The sequence below is a fragment of the Varanus komodoensis genome, unplaced genomic scaffold (assembly GCF_004798865.1).
Source record: "Varanus komodoensis strain SLA01 unplaced genomic scaffold, ASM479886v1 scaffold60, whole genome shotgun sequence".
Lineage (NCBI taxonomy): Eukaryota > Metazoa > Chordata > Lepidosauria > Squamata > Varanidae > Varanus > Varanus komodoensis.
The window spans coordinates 3,947,136-3,972,407 of NW_025336223.1; the positions used below are offsets into that span (position 1 = coordinate 3,947,136).

The 25,272-nt window shown below is 43.7% G+C and overlaps 1 protein-coding gene across 6 annotated transcripts in view; it reads left to right on the forward strand.

Moving 5' to 3' along the window:
- ZNF384 (zinc finger protein 384) overlaps window positions 1-24,938 on the forward strand; it is a 32,605-nt gene extending 7,667 nt beyond the window's left edge. For 5 of the 6 annotated variants that reach the window (XM_044449663.1, XM_044449665.1, XM_044449669.1 and 2 more), the window contains 5 exons: window positions 15,100-15,324; window positions 15,893-16,075; window positions 16,910-16,988; window positions 20,399-20,557; window positions 20,739-24,938. In XM_044449663.1, coding sequence (XP_044305598.1) covers window positions 15,100-15,324; window positions 15,893-16,075; window positions 16,910-16,988; window positions 20,399-20,557; window positions 20,739-21,044 — 952 coding nt within the window. In that variant the 3' untranslated portion in view covers window positions 21,045-24,938. The remainder of the gene's footprint in view (window positions 1-15,099; window positions 15,325-15,892; window positions 16,076-16,909; window positions 16,989-20,398; window positions 20,558-20,738) is intronic. The other variant, XM_044449664.1, reaches the window with a different exon arrangement.
- The last annotated feature ends 334 nt before the right edge of the window (window positions 24,939-25,272 follow it).

Below are 25,272 nucleotides of genomic sequence, written 5' to 3' on the forward strand. Positions count from 1 at the left end.
TCTGGGTTGTCACAGCTTCATTTGGTTAAAAGTGAATAACTGAATGCATTAAAGTGTCTTTACTCTGCTGCATTTTGTCTCGTCCCCAGCTGTTTGAGATTCATTGGTTGGAGGAAGGAATGGGGTCAAAGTAATTATTCATATTTGTTTGGAACACACTTCCAGGCACCACTGAATGCTGGTATGTGATCTCTATGGGCTCCAATACTATTTAATGAAGGTGACCTAGGCACCTGTTAACATTTTTGGCTATTGGCATTAATGCTACAGTAAGTTTGACATATATGAAGCTGCCTTAACTTGGATTGAACACTGATTCTCTTGACTGGTGTTGACTCTCTAAACTTTTAAGCAGAGATCATTCTCAGCCCTGCTTGTAGTTGAACTTGAGACTTTCTGCATGTAATGCATTTATTTACTTGTGTTAGCATTTTCAGAGGGAGGTGTGTCTTTGAGTGTTTCAGTCCAAATGACCTATGGATTTAACTGACCTATGTTTTAACTTGTATAACACAGATTTATTCCTTGAAGTTTTCAAACCCTGCTGCTCCTCAATTTTGTATGTGCAACCAGGGCATCTAAAGGATTGTTTTATTTATTCACTCATTTTGTATGTATATGCTTCTCTTCAATCCGGTAACTTCCATGACAGTTCATAAACAGATGAAATAAGATGTAGGGATTGGGCCTGCTTCTCCCAAAATTCAGCATTCCTAGTTAGAGATTTCAGACTCTGAATCTGAACTAGAAGAAGAGATGGGGGTGGGGTCAGTGTCCTTAGCTGAAATACCAAGGCCAACATGCTGTGAGATAAGCCAAGTACTTGGTGAGAAATAGACCACCTCTGGTTCAGGGAGGACACTATGGAAAAGGGAGGTCAGAGGAGGAGGGGTGTGACTTTCTCAGGCCTGTGGTTCAATGTCAAGTCTAACAAGTGGACCAATTAAGTAATGTCCAGGCGTTCCTGTCTTCTGGCCCATAAGCTTCACAATCCTCCCTGAGAGTGGAGCCAGCTCCATTTGGTGAGGAAGGGAGGAAGAGAATTCAGTTTGGAATCAACTCCTGTTATCATCAAGGACTAACTGAACAATTGGAGGGTTTTAACTCGGTAGATGCCAATTGCTAAAAATCTATATGTTACTCCCTTTGTATCACAAGTTAGTCCTGACTGGCCAGCTTTAACATAATAAAAACTGTAGTTAGAAGCCTCATCATGATTCACAACAAAGGGGCAAGAGGAGAGAGTGAGAGAGGCCACCCCACAACAGTAAAATCAAGAATGGTTTGAAAATCATGCGATACAAAATTGTAGAAGTTGAATCCTGCCCATCTTGTTTTTGTGGCTGCAAGCTTTAATTGGATACGAAATACCTTTTCCCAATATACATTTGGAGAATGAGTAGGTTTATTGTTGCTATCTTTCTTACATCAAGGAGTTGAAAATGCAGTTAGATACCTGGAAAAGTCTCTCTCTGTCCCTGAGTAACCTGCAAGAAGTCTATGGTGATGCTTCATGCTTTACCTTTCTCTTGCATCAAGCCTTATTGCTGCCACTGAGTTCAACCAGTGTCAGACCAGCCCACTTGAGTGTTCTGAGTACATCTGCACTTTCTATTTTGCTTGCCAGATTGTATGAATAAGGTTCGCAGAGGGGGGTTCAAATGGAGATACATTCATTAAGGAATGTGGGTTGCAGAATATAGAGCTATAGAAGAACATATGAGTTATGTTCAATCAGACCAAGGGCCCATCTATTCCAGCATTCTGTTCCCACAATAGCGAGCCAGATGTGCCAAAGTGAGGCCCACTTTGCATGAGTCGCTATACTTTCTGTACTAGAGTTGAAGCATGTTCCTTAAATCCAAACAAGTGCATGTAGTAATGCATTGGATTACATCTGTAGGATGAAATGCTTTTCTTTTGTTCCTTGATAATTGGCTTCTATACAGCCTGAAGTGCCTGTCCTGCCTAATATTGGAAGTGAAGCAGGGTTGGGCCAGATTGAAGTCTGGATGGGTTTGAGTCCTGCATTGAACAGGCAGTTGGAATTGATGGCCTGCTAGACCCCTTCTAACTGTATGATTTTATTGCCTAATTGCCTAAGAAACACTTTAATTTTATAAGATAACCTTTCCATGACTCTTATAGTGGATCTTTTTTCTTCCAGTTTTAATGTGGATACAGTGACTGGGATTTGTTCACTTCACTTAAGAATCTAGGGTGACAGTTGTTTTCAGAAAACCATTTAGAGAACTGCACAAAGCATTATAAATGGTGAAGGAAGAAAACTGGAGTTTGAAAAATCAGTTTTATTTAGTGAAGTGGTGACTTCAGACAAAATCCCTAGTTCTGGTCTATAAGCTTGTCCACATCTTGAATAATCCCTGTACAAAATTACATCCATACCAGTTTATTTTAGCTGCTCCTTAGGGTTCGAAGAGGGGAAATATGTTTGCAGCTTAGTTACAACAAGAATTCTCCATAGAAAATCCAGTTTTAAAATCTTTGCACTCAAATCTGCATTTCAAATAGTTTTTCATGTGAGTGTAGAGTCTCTCTTGTCTCTCTCCCTCTGCTTAATCAGAACTAGCTCTTGATTTTACTGGATACCACAGAGAGAATGTTTATTCTACATACTCAAACCTAGCTTAGCCTTCTGTGCTGGTGACAGTTGTATTTGGGGCATGGAGGCAATTACAGACATCCTTGTGTGTGTGGGCAGCTCTGCTTTAATTACCCGGGAAGGGCAAAATATGTCAGAAGATGTTAAAGTATTTCAGCTATGTAAAAGACAAGAAGTACATACAGTTGGCAGAGTAAAATAAAGCATTTTATTAATTCCATATGCCCATACTTTGAATACACTGCCATTTCAATTGTATCCTCTTAAATTATCTGGAAGAAGGGTATATTATATATGCCTACTAACTCAATGGTACCATAACATTGTATTTAACACAAGAGAAAATGATTAAATATTTAGACAGGAAATATGCAGCTGGTATGGAAAAATAAACAAAGCTGGGAAATGCATGAAACTTTAAAAATGAATTGTAACCGTGTGTAGTCCATGTTTCAAAAAATCAAGTTCTTCAGTATGAAAATTGTTTTCAGTATAGGCTTGCTTCAGCGTTTTAACACCCCGATTCAGCTACCTCTTTGCTTCTGAAGCTTTAGTTGCTATTGGCCACATACTTCAGAACCGGGGTCCTCAAACTTTTCCACCAGGGGGCCAGGTGAAAGCTGCCGGTGCTGGGTGCGGGCCGGAGAGGTGGTGCTGGCGGTGCACACGGGCTGGGATGGGGTTGCTGTGTGCGGGCACGTGCGCTGAGGCGGGGGTGGAGCGCGTGGCGGGACAAGGTGAGGCGAGGCGCAGGCGGGTGCACGCAGCGGCTTGCTCCTTTGGAGATCGTTTTCTCTGAGCAAGCAACCCGCTGCCTACCTGTGCGCGGGGCGAGGTGGGTGGCGGGCGTGCACATGGGTGTGGGCGTCCGCACGGTGGGTTCAAATGGGCATGGTGGGCTGGATCCGGCCTCCGGGCCATAGTTAGAGGACCCTGCTTCAGAGTATTCTAGGCCAGGGCACTGACAGGGCATTCACAGACACATTAGTTAGAACTTAACTTGGACTGAGAATAGAGGAACACAGGGACCCACTGAGCCGCAAGGATTGATGGTTGGGGTGGAGACTCAAGCACATTTTTTTTCTACAAAGGCAGGTGTTCTCTCCAATCTCTATTTTTAATTTGATGTCACAACAGTATATAGATTCTGATGACCAAAATTTCCTTGATTTGCCTTGTTTTAGCCTTTCTGTTAAGCAGAGCATTTTACTCCTGCATTCACCCCCCCCCACACACACACACACAAACACTGGCTTTGCTATCAGCCTCTCATATCACATGTTCACCTCTTCACATGTTATTAGGCCAGAGAAAAAAGTGTAAAGATGAAATTAGTAAGCAGACTGAAGGACACAGCTTGCTGAGGAGAAATTTTCATAGTTTCCACAAAGGTCTCACTAATCTTTCAGAGTTCCTTGGGAATGTCAATAAACATCTAGGCAGGTGTTACTCAATAGACAGTCCTTACTTGGTCTTTCAAAGGGCTTACTGAGCAAACTTAGCAGTCATGGAATAAGAGGAGAGGTCTCCTATGGATCAGTAACTGGTAAAAGAACAGAAAGCAAGGAATGGGAAAAATGATAAAATCTCTTCATGGAGAGATGTAAACTGTGGAGTATCTGTATTGAGACCATTGCTTTTCCACTTATTCATAAACTGGCATTATGAGCGAATAGTTTGCCAAGTTTTCTGATGTCAGAAATTGTTTATGATAGTTAAAACAAAAAGATGGTGATGACATCCAAAAGGATATTTACAAACTGGGAGAAATGGAATCAACTGGCAAATGTAGTTCAGTGTAAACAAATGTAAAGTAATGCATGTTGGGACAGAAAAATCCCAACTTCAAGTATAAGCTGATTGGATCTGAACTAGCAGTGAAGGACCAAGAAAAGGGATCTTCGTGTGGACAGCTCAGTGAAAATGACAGTCCACTGTGTGACTGCTGTGTACTACAAATTCAGTGTGAGGCATAATTAGGAAAAGAACCGAAAATAAAACTGCCAAGATCACATACTACCCTTATACAAATCTGTACTGCAGCTACATTTAGAATACTCTGTGCAGTTTGGGTCAGCATACTTTAAAGGGATATTGTAGAGTTGGAAGAAGAGCAGAAAAGGGCAATTAAAATGATCAAGGGCCTGCAGCAACTCTCCTACAATGAAGAGTTACAAACTCTGGGAATGTTAGCTTACAAGAAAGGTTAATAAGTGGAGACAGAATTATGAATAATGTGGAAAAAGTGGATAGGAAGCCATATCTCCCTCTCATAATGCTAAAGCATGGCATCATCCTGTGAAACTGATTGATTTGAATTCAGGACAGAAAAAAACTCCACACAGGACATACTTAAAGTATGGAATTCACTTCTTTAAGAACACCAATTTAGTAACAAACCCCAATTTGGGGGGCCTTTAAAAAGGGGTGGGGTACATTCATGGAGGAGAAGCCTGTCAGTGACTACTAGTTCTGTGGGCTACTCTAGTGTGGGGGCAGTATGTCTGTGTGCACCAGTGGCTGGGGAACATGAGCAGGAAGGTGCTGTTGGGATCATATCCTGGTCTTGAGTTTCTTGTGGCCACCTGGTTGGCCACTGTGTGAACAGAATGATGGTCAGGATGGACCCTTGCCTGGTACAGCGTGATTCTTAGGTCCCTCTGCACATTTTAAATGTCTGCATACACAGTAGCCTAGTCAGTTTCAATGAGAAAACGAAAACCAAAGTTAAAGTTTTCTTCTTCCAATGACTAGAAATTGCTTGTTGATCTAGCTTGCATCCATGGTAGGAGCTTCACTCACTGTAACGTGACATGCCTGCATTGTGCTAACAAGGTAGCTTTCTGATAACTTGCAGATGTACTATAATTATACAATAAGACATGTTTAAAAAAATGACACAGGTGCTTCCTACTGGATTTGCAGTCTGATTTAAACAGAAGTTTTAAATAATGGAGTAGAAGGCCAAAACTGTGGATGTTGTTTAATTGGAGTAAAGTGAGTTTTAAAGCATTTTTAAAAGAAAGAGAATCTGATGAAGAGTTCAATACATCAACAGCCATAAAGGAGAAAAATACAAAGTTGAGAAGTATCAAAAAAGAAAGAAAAACTGGGAATGAGAGAAATAAAAGGAGTGTGACCAGGAGAGTGTAATTAATACATTAGGAAGTTGTAATTGTTACTTGTTATCTCCAACTTATGGTGACCTTATGAATGAATGCCCTCCAAATGACCTGTCTTTGACCCTGCTTAACTCTTAGAAACTCAAGGCTGCGGCTTCCTTTATACAATAATCCATGGGTCCTCAACTACGGGCCGGGGGTCGGATCCGGTCCACCATGCCCATTTGGGCCTGCCACGCCCACACACATGCCCGCCACTGCCCGCCTCACCCCGCATGCGGGGAGGCAGCGGTTTGCTCGGTTTGTTTGCTCAGAGAAAACTCTCTCCAAGTGAGCAAGCTGCTGCCTCGTGTGCCCACCTCGCGGCGTGTGCCCGCACGTGCTGCCCCCGCCCCCTTGCCAGCCCACGCATGCCGCCAGCACCACCTTTCCGGCCTCTTCCCAGAACCAGCACCTTTCAACTGACTCCTTGGTTAAAAAGTTGGAGGACCCCTGCAATAATCCATTTCACAGTCGGTCTTTCTCATGTGCTCTCTACTTTCCCTAGTATTACTGCCTGCACAGAGAACCTTGCCTTTTCGTGTTGTGTCCAAAGTATGACAGCCTCTGTGTTGCCATTTTTTTGCTTCTAGGGAAAGTTCTAATTGATTTGATCTAGAACTGACTTGTTTGTCTTTTTGTCAGTCCCGGGTTTTCACAGACCTCTCCTCCAGCATCACGGTTGGAACGCATCGGTTTTCTTTCTGTCAGCTTGCTTCACTGTCTACTTTTCACTTTTATACATAGTGAATGGAAACACAGTTGTGTGGATGATCTTGGCCTCAGTCCCCAGTGTAACATCTTTATACTTGGTGATCTTTTCTAGTTTGTTCATTGTTGCTCCTCCAAGTCTCAGTCCTCTAATTTCTTGGTTGTAAACTGTGTGTGAATTGATGATTGAGCCAAGGTATGCAGAATCTTTTACAATTTCAGTTTCTTCATTGTTGGTGGTATGGTTGTGCAGTGCTTCTATTGCTTTACTCTTTCTGGTTTGTCTTGATTCATATTTCTCTCATTCCATCTTCCAGTTGTATGTGTCGTGCAGCACTGGACTTTCCTTGTGCCTTTGTGCATGTCAATCACGAAACTTCCTTTTAGCTTTGATCAAGTTATATCATTAGCAACAGCACTATCTGTGCACGACCTCTGCTCTTCCCCAGTAGCTGGTTGAGTGACCTAATGTTTCATTTTGGATTGTTGCATCACAGGGCTTTCAAGTTGAGGCGATTCAGAAGTGGCTTACCATTGCCTCCTTCTGTGCAATACTCACCAGAGTTAGTTTGAGTGTCACTGCTGTTGTCTGTGAAGGATCCTCCTCCACCAGTGCCATCTTCAACAACTGCAGCTGCCTTCAGGAGTTTCTCCACCCCTTCACTGTTAGAGATATCCATTTTGTACTGATGATGTGACTGTTACTCCTGAAGAGTAACATCCTAGTCTAGTGTCTCAGCTTTGACCATCTGCCTTGGGTCACCCTGCTAGAGAAGACCAGTGAGAGAATTTGGCTTTCTGGCAGCACTGCTCTTGGCTTCGCTGACATTTTCAAACCCCTTCACCACATTAAGGCATGTACCCAAGAGGGAAGCATATCAAAGTACCAACTGAAAGTTAATGTGAAAAAGTTTCCAATGCTAAATTGCTATAACTCTCAAACTGCTCTAATGTTCACATTCCTGTTTTGTTACCACTGGTAAAGTGTTACAGTAAAAGAAGATCTAGAGTAAGGGTGACCAAAAGGAACTCTCCAGAAGCCCCTTGTAGCATATATAGCAGTCAGGTATACAGCGGTACCTTGGCTCACAAACTTAATCTGTTCTAGGACTCTGGTCATGGCCCAAACTGGTCATGAGACAAGTCAAATTTCCCCATAAGGGTCAATGTAAATTAGGTTAATCTGTTCTGTAACCGTTTTTTTAATCAGAACAATTTGAAGCAAAGTGACAAAGAAAAACAAAGATCGCGGCCATCTCCACCCCCCACCCTGAGCACGGTTGCGGCCATAGACGGGTGCGCTCGCAGGCATGCTGAGAGGGGGAGATGGGTGCAGTCATGCTGGGGGAGGGGGAGATGGCCAAGATCGCGGTTGCGCTCATGCAGGAAAGATGGGCATGATCATGGGTGGGTAAGACGGGTGCGATCTCGGCCATCTCCCCCCCCCCCACACACACACACACAATCGCGATCACCTCTGTCTTTCCTGCACGAGTGCAACCACAATCATGGCCATCTCCCCACTCAAGGTGGGGAGACAGCTGTGATTGCAGTCACCACCCAATGCAGAGTTTGCGACTTGAGTCAAAATTTTTATGAAATTTTTGTTCGTGACCCAATTTGGTCGTGAACTGAGGCATTCGTGAGCCAAGGTACCACTGTACTGGGAACTGTGAAGTCCAAAAATCCGGAGATCTCTTTTATGCCTACCCCTGCTCTACAGGTTCCTATTTAAAAGTGGAACGTTTTATACTAGACCTGAAATCATATATATGATCACTGTCAGATAAGGTGTGCTTGAGATCCCAAATCCACTCTGTTTTTCCTATAGAAAGCAAAATAGGAAGTAAATTCTTGCTTGCACTACTTCACTGCACATGACACATCTGTGAGGAATAGATACTTACAAATAAAGTGTATTTTTGCCTTCTTGTAGTAGCATCCCTTGTTTGACTCTTGCCTTTAGCTCACTGCGTGAATTTAGTTAATCCATTATCTTAGCCTCCAGCCCTTATCTACAGTATTGGGGTTACATTGATTTGCCTTGCAGGTTTTTGTTGCAGTTATCCAGGAGGGTCATTATACTCTGAACACACTTATACACATCACCATATAAATGTGAAGATATGACATGCCTAATTCATGCCTTTGTTCATGCCAGTGTAAACTAGTGAAATTGCTGCAGACGTATATAAGGTTAGAGTACACATAAATCTTACATTATGAATAACAATGAATAGCATGCTTATTGCCTAGTGCTATAGTGTGCTGCTTTTAAAGCAAGCATGGATTCAATCTATGGGGCTCCCATGGCTTCCACGACCTCACGACCTCCTCCCAGATAGTGAAAGGGCCCTTATTTCTTAGCCACAGTTGACTGGAGAGGAGACCTTTCAACCCCATCTTTGCATATTGGGTTTAAACTTTCCCATCCAGTGATGAAGCTGAAAATGACCTCTCTTTAGCTGATCCTACATCAGTTGAGTTTAGGACTAGCTTACATATAGAGCATCATCAGATGTTACAGCTTTTTGTAGGGTGTACAGATTCAGCGTGCAAGTTGGGGTTGTATGCATGATTGAATGCTTCACCACTAAGGAAAAAACCTATAATGTAATGGAGAAGGATCAGGCCTGGCCTTCTCTCTGACACACCATATTTTCATGTATAGGAAGTTTCATTCTGTGACAGTCCAGTCCAATATCACATGCAGTATCAAGTGTCTGATCACATGCTTTCTTCATTAGCTAGCTCTTGATTGAGGTCAGTTGTACACTTCATAAAGACTACCATTATATTCACAACTCCATTTCCCTTAAGCATCTCTGTTATATGGGAGACGCGGTATGGGAAAAAGGATTGTTTCCCCATTTATTCTCTCTGATTTTAATAGTATTAATGCTGGAACTCACAAATACAAATTTCCAGATTCTCTTATTGACAGTACATCTTTCCTCTACCCTTTATCCCTGCAGTTCTAGCTGCTATTAGTAAATGAATGAATTTTTCCTGATCTTGCTTCCTCCATTACAAATCCAAAAAGAATAGATCATGTCAGATTATATGCTATCGTATTCCAGTAACCTTTTCCAAAAGATTTTAATATTTGGACAGTACTAGATGTGTGATAGCTAGCTACATAATCACTTGCAATTTGAGCATATGTCCTTTGTACAATATCTAGGGACCACAGTATTGTTAGGATCTCCAGCACTGTGGCTGGGAAATTGCTCCAGCCTCAGAGCTGGGTATCAATGTTCAGACCTCTTCTTCCCCACTGTTGCAGCTGTCACAGGAAGAACTGTGCCAGCTGTTTCTCCAGGTTTGTGCAATAGCCTCAGAGAAGGAGTTTAATGGGATTTCTGGGTGGTAGGGGGAAAGGAGACAAGCGCCACCAAGGTATGATGTATGCATGGGTCATCTCAGCCTCCTTTCCTCCCATTCTGAATTTCTGCAGTTAGTAGCTGAAATTGCCTGTCTACCTGTTTTGCAGGGTGGGAGAGGCATGCAGGCTTCTATGTTTCTCCCTTCACAAGATTGTTGTGAAGATTGGCAGGTTATGGATATCCCCATAGAATTGTGCCATAAGTCTCTCTTGTTTTTATTCCAATGATGATAAACTTTTCCCAAGGAACTCTGACTTCATTTAGCTGGAATGAATTTCTTGAATTCATAATACTTAGAGGTCCATGCCTGATCTAGAAATAGGTCAGGTAGTAAGATAAGATAGCTTGTAAAATAAGATAGCTTGTATCTCCCCATCACTATAGAAATATTCTGCCTTTATTATTCCATTTTGAACCATATCCTCAGTTCTGTTAATAACTCTGCCTTTCCACATCTCAGTGTTGCTCATAGGTTATCTGTTCTGTATCTCTTTCTTATAAAATATTGCAGTCATTTGTGAGAAGCCTGGTGATCATTTTCTTTTACTGTCTGGTCATATTGTATACAGATTCTGTATAATGGGATTATACTTCTTTTTCTTATTTTTATACTGCTATATCATATTTTGCGATGAGATATTTATTTCCTGTTATTCTAATAGTAGCTCTTTATCCTGCATAGACCAAGCATTCAGATGAGTTAATGTGCCTGCATGATGATAATTTTTTTCATATGGGGAAAGCCCAATCCACTTGTTTGATTGTACTGTATTAGCAGCTTTACATGGTTTTTTCCTGACCATAAAAGACAAGCAGGAACTTCTGCTAGGTACTGAACTTTGTCAAAGAAACAAGCAAAAAGGAATATTTAAGAAAAGAAGGAATTGTAATTTTTTTGGCTAAGTTTTTTTTTAAATTGGGCGATCTCACTAATTCCCTTTTCACAAGATAAGCAGTTATGATTCACTTTTACTAATTTTCACATTGTATTAATAATGTTAATCCCTATTTGATATGACTCCGTTCAAGATAGCAAGTATTTCTTTGATATTTGATCTTTAAACTTTCTTCTATGGCAAAAACCGTTTTTTGTAAGTTCAACAAATGAAGGGAGCAATGCCACAACACCCTGGGCCAGTGGGGCCAGTCTGTGGCATGCATGCCACAGTGGGCATGGAGAGCCCTCTCTGTCGGCACGCGAGCAAAGTCGCCCCAGCAGCCGAGCAACAGATAACAGTGCACATAGGGGCCATGCGCATGCTTGGAAAGGAGTGGTGCCAGGCGATGATGTCACAGGTCGTGACTCATTAGCCACGACTTGTCCAAACTTTCACATGGCCAGTCAGTCCGGCGGGCAGGGGTGTATGTATGCATGCTTGGACTGGCTGTGAAGTGTTTTTTTTCTCCTAATCTCAAACCTCATTTTTCATGTTTTATTGTAGTGTTGGCACTTTGCGATAAATAAGTGGGTTTTGGTTGCAGTTTGGGCACTTGGTCTCTAAAAGGTTCACCATCACTGGGTTTGGGTTCGAAAAACAAGGTGTCCTGGAATGATATTGATGATTAGAATGTGTTTAGAATGGGCAGAAATGTTGAGCTGAGCAGAAAAAGCTGCTCAAGAAAGTCTTTTTCAAAATCACCCTCTTTTCAGTGGAACTTTATCCCTATATAAGGGTTAGGGGTGTGTACCAAGGCAGGGTTAGAGTTTGGAAAACGAGGTGTCCTGGTATGATTTTGATCGTTGGAATGTGTTTAGAATGGGCAGAAATGTTGAGCTGTGCAGAAATAGCTACTCGAGGAAGGCTTTTTCAAAATTGCCCTCTTTTCAGAGAAACATTCGCCCTATATTAGGGTTAGAGGATTGCACCAAGGTATGGTTAGGCCAGTTGTGGCGAGCATATGGCACATGGTCCACAGCGGGCATGCAGGGCCCTCTCTGTCTGCATGTGAGCCAAGTCACCCAGCAGCCAACGCATCAGATAACAGTGCACATAGGGGCCATGCCCATGTTCGGAAAGGAGTCGCGGCACCAGGCAATGATGTCACAGGCTGCGACTCATTAGCCGCGACTCGTCCGACCTTTTACATGGCCTGTCAGTGCGCTGCCAAGGATATAGATACATTTGCTCGGACTGACTTCGAGGCGTTTTGTCTAAACTAAAACCTCAGTTACCAGGTTTTATTGTAGTGTTGGCACTTTGCAATAAATAAGTGGGTTTTGGGTGCAGTTTGGGCACTTGGTCTCTAAAAGGTTCGCCATCGTTGCTCTAGCATCATCTGAGGAGCCATAAGATATTGGGGATTCCCTCCGTGAAGTCCAGCTTCAGAAGGGGGCATCAGAGATCTGGGCCTTGCTCCCTCACAGCCAACATAGACAGAACTTCACCACTGGGTTCAAAAACTGAGCTAAGGGAGAGTGAGAAAAGTAATTCTTGTATGCGGGCAGACCAGAGAAGCCAGGATATGAGCCTCTTCGAACTTCCTACCTTCCCCTCTGAGGTGCTGAGGGGCAAAAACCCATCTAACCCCCCTCCAAAAAAGTGATAGAGGATGGGGGAGACAAAGATCAGTTCTACTCCCTTTTCTTTCCTGCTGGCTTCAGTTCAGTGACTTCTGCGTCAGGAGGGCACAACCTGCAGGACTACCTTAAACTTGTATCCTGGAACTATATCCAATTCTTTTAATATTATTCAGTCTTTTGGACATAAAGCAACACCATTGCTCTATAGGCTGCCATTAACTGGTTGTCTCCTTCCTCAATTATTTTAATTCTATTTTAACTCAATGTTTGTGCAGTTAGTTCAGAAGGCAAAGCAAAAATCAATGGTGTTAAGGACCAACTTTGCGACTGCATAAAATTAAACTGAGTGCCATGTACTGAAATAATTTATGTAGGTTGCTTGAAAATTATCTCTCCAGTTGCAAAGTTATTCTAACATTTTAGGCTTTAGTACTGAAAATAATTCTGCTTACTTATTGTTAACATATATGTGCCCCCTCATCTGCAAAAAAAAAAAAGTGGTGTACAAGAATTTCAAATCATAAAACAAGAATGTTAAAGATGGCAAGAAACATTAAGGTCACAATTCTGTGACGTCTCCCCATTGTCCAGGGAGCATAGAATTTTTCCTTGATGGGACATGGGAGACAGAGCCACCATCCCACTCCACTTTGAGCCAGCATGGAAAGAGCAATACTGGCTGCCTCTCTGGGAATGCAAATGTGCCTTGAAGAGACAGAAAAGGTGTGTGCTGGGGGAAGAGGGGATGAGGAGATTGGGGCTGAGTCTCCACACTCACTTGCATTGGTGCCCCAGGTGCTTTCATTTCCCTTCCCAGGCATTTTGTCTAGACATTGTCATCACCACATTGCTAAAGTAATTGGATGCATACAAACCTCTGAGTTCATCACATTGTGCTCTAACTATACAGTTTAAAAGGCTCAGTTGAAAAGATGTGTCTTATACCCTTTCAACAAGCCAAGAGATTGGGGGCCAATCATAGTTCTTGAGGGAACCTATTCCATAGGTTGGAGCAATAAAAAGAATGCCTGACAGATGAATTTCTGCTGATAATGGCACACCCTAAAGGCCCTCTCTTGCAAATCTTAATACCCAGAGATCATGGAATGGGTAATCCCTTAGACAGTCAGGCCCACCTGACTAGGCTTTGAAGTTTAAAACTAATACAATGAGTTGAGCCCAGAAAGCAATTGGTAACAAGTGCAGGGCTTTCCAGACAGGTGTCAGATGATCCTGATGCCACGCACTAGCTATCACCCTTTCACTCTACTGCTGACACTCTTCAGGGTCACCCCAGGAGAGCACATTGCAATTGCAGTCAGGCTGCGCTAAACCATTGAACACATGTTATATGTTTAAGAATAAGACAGCAGTTAGAATTTTAGTTCTGTTTCTATAATATTATATATGTTCATAGACCGTTTCCTTGATTTAATAAAATAAGATTGGCCTGATGATGCATAATTTCCTGTAATCGATTGGCAATGTGTTTTAAAGATCATCACTTGTGTACATCTCCCTTTTATCTGGGGGTGAGGGAATCTGCAAGCATCTTTCTGTGGTATTGTGCATAATAGCTATCCATTCAGTTTTGTTCACTTTTATTTTAATTGGTTGCTCCACAAATTTAGTCAGTTTTAATTGGCATTTGCTGACACCATCCTGAGAACGAAATAGAGTGGCTGCAAGCAAACATTATCCTTCAACAGAAGGGGAAATTTAGTAATTGTGCAATATGCTAAAACCCGGTACCAGACAAGACTGCCAACTTTTGAAGGTTGCATCTATTCTTTTTCCCAGTATGATTTTGTGCATCATTTGCTCTTGTATATTTGGTACAATTTAATCCAGTTAGCCTGCAAAAGGGCTTCTTGCCTATTGCAAGCGAGGCTTGTCCTCTCCTCTCCTCTCTTCCCTCTGCTCTGTTTTCTTATTAACATAGAGTTGGAGGAGGAGTAAGATTCCTGTGAAATGCAGATTTGTCACACACCACATATATACTGTGCCCTATCTCTTCAGAAACAGCAGCCATCTAGGAACACTGAAGTTCCAAAAGCATTATCTGCATTTAGGCTGCAGTCCTATACATGCTTACCTGGAAGCAAGACCCATTGGAGTGAGTGGCTCTTATTTCTGAGCAGACGTGCATAGGTCACACTATTAAATATTCGTGGCCAAGCACATGGGAGTAGAAAAGGAACAGTTTGCAAAACTGAATTGCAATTTTTCTCTTCGTTTTAAAATTATGACTATTTCCTTCTGAAAAAGAGTGGAGGACTGGGCAGGTGATAGCAGTCTTCAGATACTGATAATCTGAAATGCTTGTACAATGTTGGAAATAGAATACAGAGGAGTTCCTTAGCTGGGAAATAGGTAGATGCCCTTACTTCTTGTAGGCGAGCCTTCCTAAAACAAGTGTTCTCCAAGTATGTTGACCCTTGGGTTGATGGAAAGTGTAGTCCCATGCATATTGGGGAAAGCTGCTTAAGGGTGTCAGGGTTTTTTGCTTATAACCAGTCTACATTGTGGTGGAATTATAGCTGTTCTCGGCCTCTTTTTTGCTGTATGCCTCATCGGAACTTGTGCAGAAAATCGAGGGTGTGAATTCCCTCGATCAGCTGTGGATGATACTGGGAACTTTGGTCGTTTGGCCACTGTTGTGTGATGCTGTCTCTTTCCCCCTCATCCTGGTCTCAGGTGCCGGATGTGTTCCCTGACATTTTACTCCAAGTCGGAGATGCAGATCCACTCCAAGTCCCACACTGAGGCCAAGCCACACAAGTGCCCTCACTGCTCCAAGAGCTTCGCCAACAGCTCCTACCTGGCCCAGCACATACGCATCCATTCGGGGGCCAAGCCCTACACCTGCAGCTATTGCCAGAAGGCCTTCCGCCAGCTCTCCCACCTACAGCAGCACACACGGTAAGGGCCAAGGAGGCTGTGGTGGGGAGGCACCCATGATGCATGCTGCCAGCATCTTAGCATGATGCGAGTGCCCTTGGGGAGTCTGCTCAGGGCGGCGCTGCCATGTACTGCCAGCGGCTCCACATTTTGATCATGCACTAAGCAAAGGTGCCCCTCTGTGTGCGCTATCTGGTCCTCTGCGGAAGGACAATCTGTGATGACGAACTGTTTAGCCACCGGGGATTCGTATTATCTGCGGGAGACTGAAGTCTGTAGATGCAGGACTGATAGCCTCCCTACACTGCCAGAACCTTTGCTGAGCTCTCCCTCTCCACCCCCACCCCTCCATTTCTTCAGCCCTCCGCTTGTCACACACACATACACTTCTGCCCCCGCAAATCCATCTCTCTGGCCTCCTGGTGTAGCTAGTCTTGGTCTTTCACTCCCTCTGGTGGAGTTCAGGGCAAGATTTCCACTTGGTTTTCCTCCACTGTAGCCAGACAGCATGGTGCCATTCCTCATGTTGTCATTGCTAGCCAGCTGACGGTCATGTCCAACTGCTGCCCCTGCTCCTCCTCTTCGGCAGGATCCACTCCAAGCTCCACACGGCGATTGTCAAGCCGCACAAGTGCCCTCACTGCTCCAAGAGCTTCGCCAACACGTCCTACCTGGCCCAGCACCTCCGCATCCATTCGGGGGTCAAACCCTACACGTGCCGTTACTGCCAGAAGGCGTTCCACCAGCTCTCCCACCTACAGCAGCACACACGGTAAGGGCCAAGGAGGCTGGGGGCCCAGCCTGGCCCCCCGTACTGTCAGCATGCACCTTTTTGGAGCACACATGCCCAGCATGTAGGGGGTGGGTTGGGGATGTGACCAGTCATGTTGATTGGAAAACCATGGTCCACCAGAGAGGATGGAGTGGGGGCTGCAGAGGAGACACTGACCGTGCCAGGGTAAAGGTTGGGGGGCATGTTCTGGCCCTGGAGAAATCGTTTTTCACACCCCTTCCCACCCAGGGCTCACACAGAGAACGAGAAAGAGAGGTGGGGGCAGACATAGGCTGGGATCCCAATCTACAGGGAAATAGAAGGGTTGTGAAATTTGGAAATGGAGTGTGTGGAAGTCACCTTTGGTGTTCCAGGGGATATAAAAGTACACAATTTTCTCAAGTAAGTTTGGCTAGGCATTTTGTATGTGTGTGCTTTGAGGAGGGAAGGCAGATTAATGGATCTGTAGAATCATCCTTTGGCACTGCAGAGGGCAGAATAAAGGACCTGTGGACTTCAGTTGGGAGAACAGTCTTGCTCTCTAGTCCTTTGCCCTGGCACTGCCACAGGTGACTGCAGTAACCGTGAGTTTGCCTTTCGCCTGTGAGCTGCTTGTCTCTCTCCTTTTGTTCTTGCATGATCTTGCGCGCTTCCCTTTCTCACTTGCCTAAGTTGGGCTAGAAAGAAGGTGGCAAATAAATTAATAACTATGCCCAGTGGAGGGTGGTGCATGTCTTGGTTTTCTAGAGTGAATCTTCAGACCATCTGGGAGTGGGGCTCTGTTTGATGTTTCTCCTGCTAATCTTTCTTTTGTGCTGTTCCTTTTTGTGGTAGGATCCATACTGGAGACCGGCCCTATAAATGTGCTCATCCTGGGTGCGAGAAGGCTTTCACACAGCTTTCCAACCTGCAGGTAAGGCTGTCCATTTGCCCCACAATGACCTCTGAAATAGGGAAATGATACGTTCCCTCACCTCTTCCCCAGAGCAGATTGATAGAAAAGGGTCATGATTGAAGAGTACCAGCAGCCTAATATTGGTGTTACCACCAGCCTAATATTTAAGGCACAGCTGGTAGCCACTTCTGTTAATTCAGAGTGGCAAAGGTGCCCTGCACAGGCCGCTCTGTCACCTCCAGTTAGGCTAGTGACGTTTTTATTGTTGTTGCCCTGTTTTGTGCAAGCTAGTGATTTTTACAGGCTTGTTTACAAGGCTGTGTTAACAGAGGGTGGCATGCCTTGCTACTCATCACCCAATGCACAAGCAGTATCACTGTGTCCTTTGGATCATAGTTTGGCCTGTTGGCAGGAATAGAATTGAGTTCTGCACATAAATAACCAGAATTGTGTGGAGACACTTGGATGCACAAGGAATTGCAATGAACCTGTTCACACATAGCAGTGGCAGACTGTAGTTAATCCACAGCTTGTGTGGTGTGAGCAACCTGTTTCAGACTTGAATACACAGCTGCCAGTTAGCCTGAACATAGGTTGCCTTGTGACATGTCATCCAACCCAGAGACTGTGGGTTATTCATGGATTAAGTACATCAAATTTAACCTAAAAATAAATCATAGGCCAACTTTCGGTTTGTTTAACGCACAAATAACGCATCATGCCTGGATTCATACATCAAGCTGAACAGGAGATACATACTGAAATCAGAAGCAGCTTACAACCTAGCAGATGCAAGGTAATTCACCCACAGCTTGCCACCGTTACGTGCAAACTGAGTCATTGCGTTAGGATAAGCTGATCAGGGTTTAATGGCTAATTGCATAGTAAAGATCTAACTGTAAGTAAGTTCCGCCCCAAATTATTCCAGTTGCAAATAGTTCAGGTCAGTATTCAATATTAACTGTCTAAAATCTAGAACCAGCAAAGTGGGCCTAAAAAAGCACTTGTTTATTTTTCATAAAATGCTTGAATGAAAATCATATATGAATTGCCTATATCATAAGAAAAGGTGTTCACCATGAAACCTCAAGCTGTCTACTTTGCATCTAATATCTGGTTGCACCAAAATATAGGCAGATGTAGGTGTTCGGTTGATATGATCAATTATACATATGGTGAAAGTCATAAGTGCTAATATGCAAATTGTGACATCTAAGCAACATCAGATACATTTTGTTTTTCACTCTCAACATTATTGTTTAATCCTGTTCTTCATTGCTTAGAATTGTTAATCCATCTTTGCAGTTGCTGCTACTACTGTACTTACAAACCACAGCACAAGCAAGATCATAAAGTCAGCATGCACATCCTCTACTGCAAGTTCTGTCAACTGATTTGGCAAATCAGTTCAGCAAATCAGGTCCAGCAAATTGTCTTCATTAATTTATAGATGCTGGTTCTTTATTTCATGTGGCTGTTGGCTGAAGAGATCCATGTAAACCTTGCCATCACTATTGTTCTGGGAACACATTGTAAGCTCCAAGTGTTTTCCATATAGAGCACTCAAAATTAACCGTGTGCGTATGGCAGTCAGCACCATCAACACTTGCAGGGATCTATGCAATATCAGGTTTTCTAGAAGGAGTTTTTAAACTTACTTCACTACATGCTTCATAGGATTTGTTGACTTTCCATCATCTCCCCCGTTCAATGTCAGCTCTACTTGGGCTTTTGATGATTGCATGAGCATTTGTCCTATGATCGTATCAGTCCATATCCCAGCCCACATCGTGTTTTGGCACCTTAATACGAACCTACTTTTCTGGAATGTCTGTCTATTTCTACACACGAGTTCTGTTGTCTGCAGACTAATTTAAATTAAATTTCAGTAATTTAAAAGCAGCATCAATAATGTGGAATTTCTTGGTCTCTGGATCATCTGGTTTTCCAAGCATAGTATAATTAAACAGGATTTCAGGGACTGATTTTCCAAGCAGATGCATCGGTATGAAGGTGTTCCATGCATCTCCTCTTGTGTGCATTTCTTTGAGTATTTCTCCAGTTTACATGATTCTGACTGTAGTACAGATGCACTCCTCTTTTTTTCTCTTTTGTCCATCAGAACATAATCTCAGACCAATCAGCTGTTCTTTTTAATTAAACCAAGTTACTTCTGAGTATCCCCATGTGCACATGATCATTTTTTCCAAGAAATGTGTGCCATTTTTGTTGGTGTGGGTATATAGCATGCTCTGTGATGTTTCATAAGTCTCTCAAGCATATTGCCACTTCTCTCCTGATGTCTCGCATGCCTCTTTGCTAAATAACCACACAGCTGTAACTATCTGCACATAATACAAACAATGCTCAACATCTATCATTGTCACATTTATTGAAATGAGAAAGCAGAACTGATAGCTACATTAGTTCACAGTCAGCATTTTGTGACTTAAATTAAAACATATATTGCATGTAGAAATAGCAGAATTTATATAAATGCAAAAAAGATAGCATCAGGAGAACAGGAAAGCACTAGATTTGTTTTAATTTTGGTGTTTGCTCAAATAGTGTCGAGAAAGGAAAAGATGTTTGGAGTAGAGTTTTTTGCAGTCAACAACTAAAAGGTTAAATTCCTTGGAACTGGAAAAATGAAACCTTAGGCTAAACATAGACTAACTTTATTTAGTTCTCACTGATTTCAGTGGGGCGGATGTTCAACTGCTAATTTAGTCTGGATCCAGCCTAATATTCTAATTAGCAATAACTCAGCATAAATATTCATTGTTGATAATGTGTTTACTTGATATTGTACTTTACAGAAAATAGATCAGTCTTGTTTCAGGCTTGTTATAGTACAAAATAAGTAGCTTAAAAGACCCACCACAGAAAACTGGAAGTTGGTATAGTTGCTGCAGGACAAAGGAAGAGTGCTTGTTTATGTGGGCGGTGTATAGTTACTAAGGTGTAGCTTCAGTGGTTGTTCACTATTATTACTGCCACTATTACTATTTTATTACAGCTTGTAGGTATCTCTACCTTCTGCAAAGAATAAGAAATAGCCAAATGCCTAGAAAAATTAGTTTGTCTTCATGGGGCATCAAAAAATGGAAGAATGGCTGGTGTGGGACACATATGTTGCCTTTAACTTAGAGTCTGTGTATCTCACAAATGTAAATATAAGCATTGGTTTTACATTGGCTTTGGGTGCCTTCAGTACAAAGGCAATTAAATGTGAGACCTGTCTCTTTGTTACAAAGTCTATTGTCATAAGTCTGTTCACTACCAATTCAGTATGTGAAACCAAGGGCAAAATAGCAAATGTATGTGCTTTTAGACACCTTTCACAGTATGAGAGTAGGGGTTGAAGGGAAATCTTTAGGCCTAAATTGAATTCACTCCCCTTCTTTCTTACCCTTCCACCTCTGTAGTCCCACAGACGGCAGCACAACAAAGACAAACCATTCAAGTGCCACAATTGCCACCGTGCGTACACGGATGCCACCTCGTTAGAGGTTCATCTGGCCACCCATACAGTGAAGCATGCCAAAATCTACAACTGTTCCATGTGCAATCGGGCCTACACCTCGGTAAGCACGAGCCTTGGGTGGGTGAGAGGCAGCCAGAGGGCCAGGTGCACACGGCCAAGTTACTGCAACGCCCCGAAACAGCTTCCTCTGCTCCTGCTCACCCCATTTGCTGGAATACAGACAGCCTGTCTGTCGGTCCCTGTTCTTCTGATTGTATTTTTTCCTCTCTGTTCCACTACAGGAGACCTACCTGATGAAACATATGCGGAAACACAACATCCCTGACTCACAACAGCAGGTGGCCGTTGTCCAGGCTCAAGTGCAAGCCCAAGTCCAGGCTCAAACACAAGCATCACAGCAGCAGCAGCAGCACTTCCAGTCCCAGGGTGGTGGGGCAGCAGGGGGCCCATCCGGAGACAACCCTTCAAACCCCCCACCCCAGTGTTCTTTTGACCTTACACCTTACAAGTCTTCAGAGCATCACAAGGACATCTGTCTCACGGTTAGCACCAGCACGATCCAAGTGGAGCATCTTTCTAGCTCCTAGAGACCTTGAGGAAGGGGAGTGGAAAACTTCTCATGCCTAATCTGTGCCCCAGGGCATTTCTTGTGTGGTGGCCTCTCCTCATGCAGCAGCCTCTGGCCTCTTCTACTACAGCTTCCCTTTGGGGAGGGGAAAGGGGGTTATATCTTTGTAACGGCCACTACTTGGCTTCACCATGCGTGCCTCCGGAGGCACAGCATCATGTTCTAATGGGGAGAAGCGCTCCCTTCTCGTGGGAGGGGCCTCCCCCTTCTGCAAGCACCATTGGTTTACCAAGGGAACGCCCCCATTTCTGTCTCATTTTGTATGGTGCAAGGAACACCCTCTGGTGCCTAGCAAGCCAATGGGAAATGAGGAGATGCTCGTGGGTGACGGGGCTTCAGATCTACAGGGAGCACACAGTGAGGAGGTTTCCCTTTGTGTGGAGGGTGGAGAATTTGCGCTCTCTGCCTCCCTCCCTGATCCTGTGTGTTGGGGAGGAAGAATGGTTGCCCTAACGTTCAGCATCGTACATGCAACCATGGGGTGTTGCTGGGGCTCGACTTGCACCAACCCAATCCAATGTGATAGATGGCTGTGTGAGGGCTTGCTCCTGTTCTGTCAGCCAAACGGCAGGAGGAAGTGGGGAGCAGGCTGGGTGGGGGCTGCAGCTCACAGCCTTTTCAGCGCGTAACCTCCGCCACCACGATCGTGGCCTGCTGCAGGCAGAAATAGGAAGTCTGAACCAAAAAAGCCGCTAGTGGGAAGAGTGCCAAAATAAAAGTGTTCCCCCTCACCCAGAGAGTGGGGCGGAGAAGGCAGTCCTTCCATCTTGCTCACCCTGAAAGCACAGGCGACGACCCCAGATGAAGAGGAGACCTTTTCGAGGGGCCAGTGGGAAAGGGAACTGTCGAGCTGCTGTTCTCTGCACATCATCTGGATGCTCTTTTCACGCTCTTCATTGCCAAGGCAGACTGGAATGAGGTGGCTGTGGTGGTGCTACTTGGAGAGCAAGAATCAGAGGAATCTTCCAGAGGGGGGACAAAGGAGAAGATAGGGTGGAGCCAACCACCCCTGCACAGAGTGACCAATGAGAAGGGAGAAATCCCCAGGAATAGACTCAAGCCACCTCCCCCATTGAATTTATATATAAATATAAATAAATAAATATATATAAATATATATATATACAGATAGATAGATATATCTATTCACAACCCAACCCCCATCCAGCCTGCTCTGTCCTTGCTGTAACTGTTTCTGTGTTTATAAAATGCATTATCCTTGCACACTTCTATTTTCAATCTTTGGTTTTTACCCCTCTTATTCAATTGCATTCTTCATTTTCAAATTATTTCTCCATTTACTTCTTCCCCCTTTCCCTTCTCTCTAATCTTGTGGCTTCCTATGCCTTCATTTCAATGTTCTGGTTGTCACTGGGATCACAGGCAGAAAAGGAGGCACAAAAAACGCTAATTGAGATTTTCGTGATAAAACGATCCCTCGCGGCCATGCAGATTTTTCAGGAAGGTTGGATGGGTGGGGGTTTGCAAGGACTGGCTTTTTAAAATGCTGGTGCATACAAATAAATTGGTTCAGATGCCTTTCTATACAAATGAAAGTACTGGCAGTTATTGGCAGTCGTTCTGTGTCCAGGGCAAGGACATAAGGATTGCATGTTCTTCCCTTGTTCCTGAGAAAGCCATTCCAGGAGGAATATTGCAGGCCACATTGTTTGCTAACACTTCTACTTCCCTAAGTTCGGAAAACAACTGTTGCGTGAAGACAAACTCAAGAGTGGCCTGATAATCCTGCCCACTTGGGACGGATCAGGACTGATGGACATTTCCTTCCTCTCCCCACCCCACCCCCCCCGCCGCTGCCCCTGCACCACACACAGCTCCAGTAAAATCAGATAGAATCTCAAGGTGGTGGTTTGGCTCCAGGGACTGTGGTAAATTTGAGAGCAAGTGTGCTGTTTCTGTGTCAGGCATGAGTATGAACTTCGTGTGTGCATGTGTCCCTGCATTTCATGCATGCCAGTCTGGCAGAATCCTGCACTTCTCTCCCCTCAGGGTGTGAATATTTGGGCCTGGTAATACATGTGTTACACGTGTAATCATTGTTGCAAGTATTGTAAAAACAGGAGTTGTATTTGCCTTTTCTTTGCACCAGGCTGAAATGGAACAATAGAGAGTGACTTTCTTGAGAATTGTGTACCAAGCATCATGTCCCAAACACAATTTTGAGTGTTAACTCAACTTGTCATAATTTTAATGTCAATTTGGCCTGTTGTATATTTCCAGTGCCTCCCACTTGTATACATAGAGCAGCAGGTGCTCATGTCCATGAGAGCCACCAGTTTGGGGTGGGGTGGGAGGCACTTGCCAGATTCAAGACCAAAGACCTCCCTTTCCTGTTGCAAGATGGATCGATTATTTGATGAACCATACAGAATGCAGTGGTGGTGGTCTTTTCCTAGCAGGTTAGTGCAGTCTAAGGTGTGTACAAGTGGTAGCTATGTCATAAACCTGGAAGTGTTTTGTGAGAATACAGCTGATGCCTTTGGTACATAAGGCCCCACTCCTAATTCTGTTGAGCCTGCCTTTTATGCCTTGTGTTTCTTCTGTTTCTGTCTATTTATGGCCTACAGACAAGTTTCTGAATGTGCAGAAGATGTTTGACCACAGAGGGGCAGGAAAGAATATGTACTGGCATTTGGTGTCAGTGGGGCTTGCATTAATGCCTCTCGGGTCTCTGAAGATGTGCTGTTTATGTACTGTTTCAGTATTTCAGTATGGGTGCGCAAGCTGTGGTGTGTGGGCCACATGTGGTCCCCCGGGTCTAATTTTGGCCTCCTATGAGAACAGCAGTCTTCCTGACTCCAAACTCTCTCCCAGCAATTCTGATGTGAATCAAGATTCCATGTGTATGTGTGTGCATGTGTGCCTGGATATCCCATACAACTGTTGTGACTGAGAATGGCACACCCCTGATGCAGAGATTAGTAAAAGTGTACACTGTGACTTGGGGATGGGCAACAGGAGAGTAAGGAGATGTGAGAATGCAAACTCTTATATGTTCTAAGCCTTAAGGAGCTGGGTGGAACTGCGAGCTCCCTGCCTCTCACTGGGATGAAACATAAGCAGCTGCATTGGGTATAAGTTGAGGAATTTGTGCTTCAGGCAGACACATTCAAGTCTGCCATATGTGGCGCAGGCCAGTTGGCTTAGGTGCTGTGGCCTCGTTGTGCTTAACGGGGTTGAGAGCCACCTGTGGCCCTAAACATTGAACCCTGAAGGGAAATACAGGAATTACATCTGCCTGTTAGCACTTGAAGTTGGAATGTAGGAGTGCTACAGTCCATCAGGCTGAACAGGTGTGGAATATAGAAACAATTTGTCTCTGTACAAAGCATCTCCCTTTGCTGACACCTCTTCTGCCATTCCCTGCCTTGCCTGAAATAAGCATCCTTGCCTCTGAGTTACGTTAGAGAGAGGAGAGATTGTGGAAAATGGATTGTGGGAACTGAGGTGAAAGAACGTAAGATTCTTTATGTTGAATGTAGAGCACTTCTCCACAGATGCAGTGCTAAAGTAGCCAATGAAAACACAACAAGCCAGGAAAGCATTAAGGCACTGCTCAGTGTTTGTGCTTTACTTGAATTTTTTCCATCTTCAGTGCAGAGAAGAGCACCAGGTTATTGAATATTAAGAGGACTGTTTCCTATTTGTTCATACCTTTTTAAATTACCACATCAGTTCAGTGTGGGTAACTTTCAGCTAAGAGCCTTTCATATTGCATTTCCCAGAGGGAGAGGGGTATTTTAAATTTCCAACATTAATATTGCATTAGAACTTTTTGTATTTAATTTCATTACTTTTTAAAAAAAAGAATAAATTCCAAAAGCCCTCTTAACCTTCATGGAACTGCGTTTTTGTGTGGTTAAATTTTCTTTGACAACTGAGCATGGCTGGATGGGTGTTACAATCAAAGCATCCTCTTGCTTTAGTACAGACCAAAAGGCACAAGAAGAATCAAGTGCTTTTGAAATTATGCTGTTCAGGTCCACATGTGTTCCTGAACATTAGATTGGCAGGGTGCTCATACATATTCCTGGCCACCTCTAGGTTGTCATACTACTCCATGTCAGATGAACATAGCAGGGCTCCCTCTACCATCTGTCATCTGCATTATGCTGTTGCCATGTATGGATACTTGATAAAAACCAGGTCTTCCAGTCTCTCTCCTG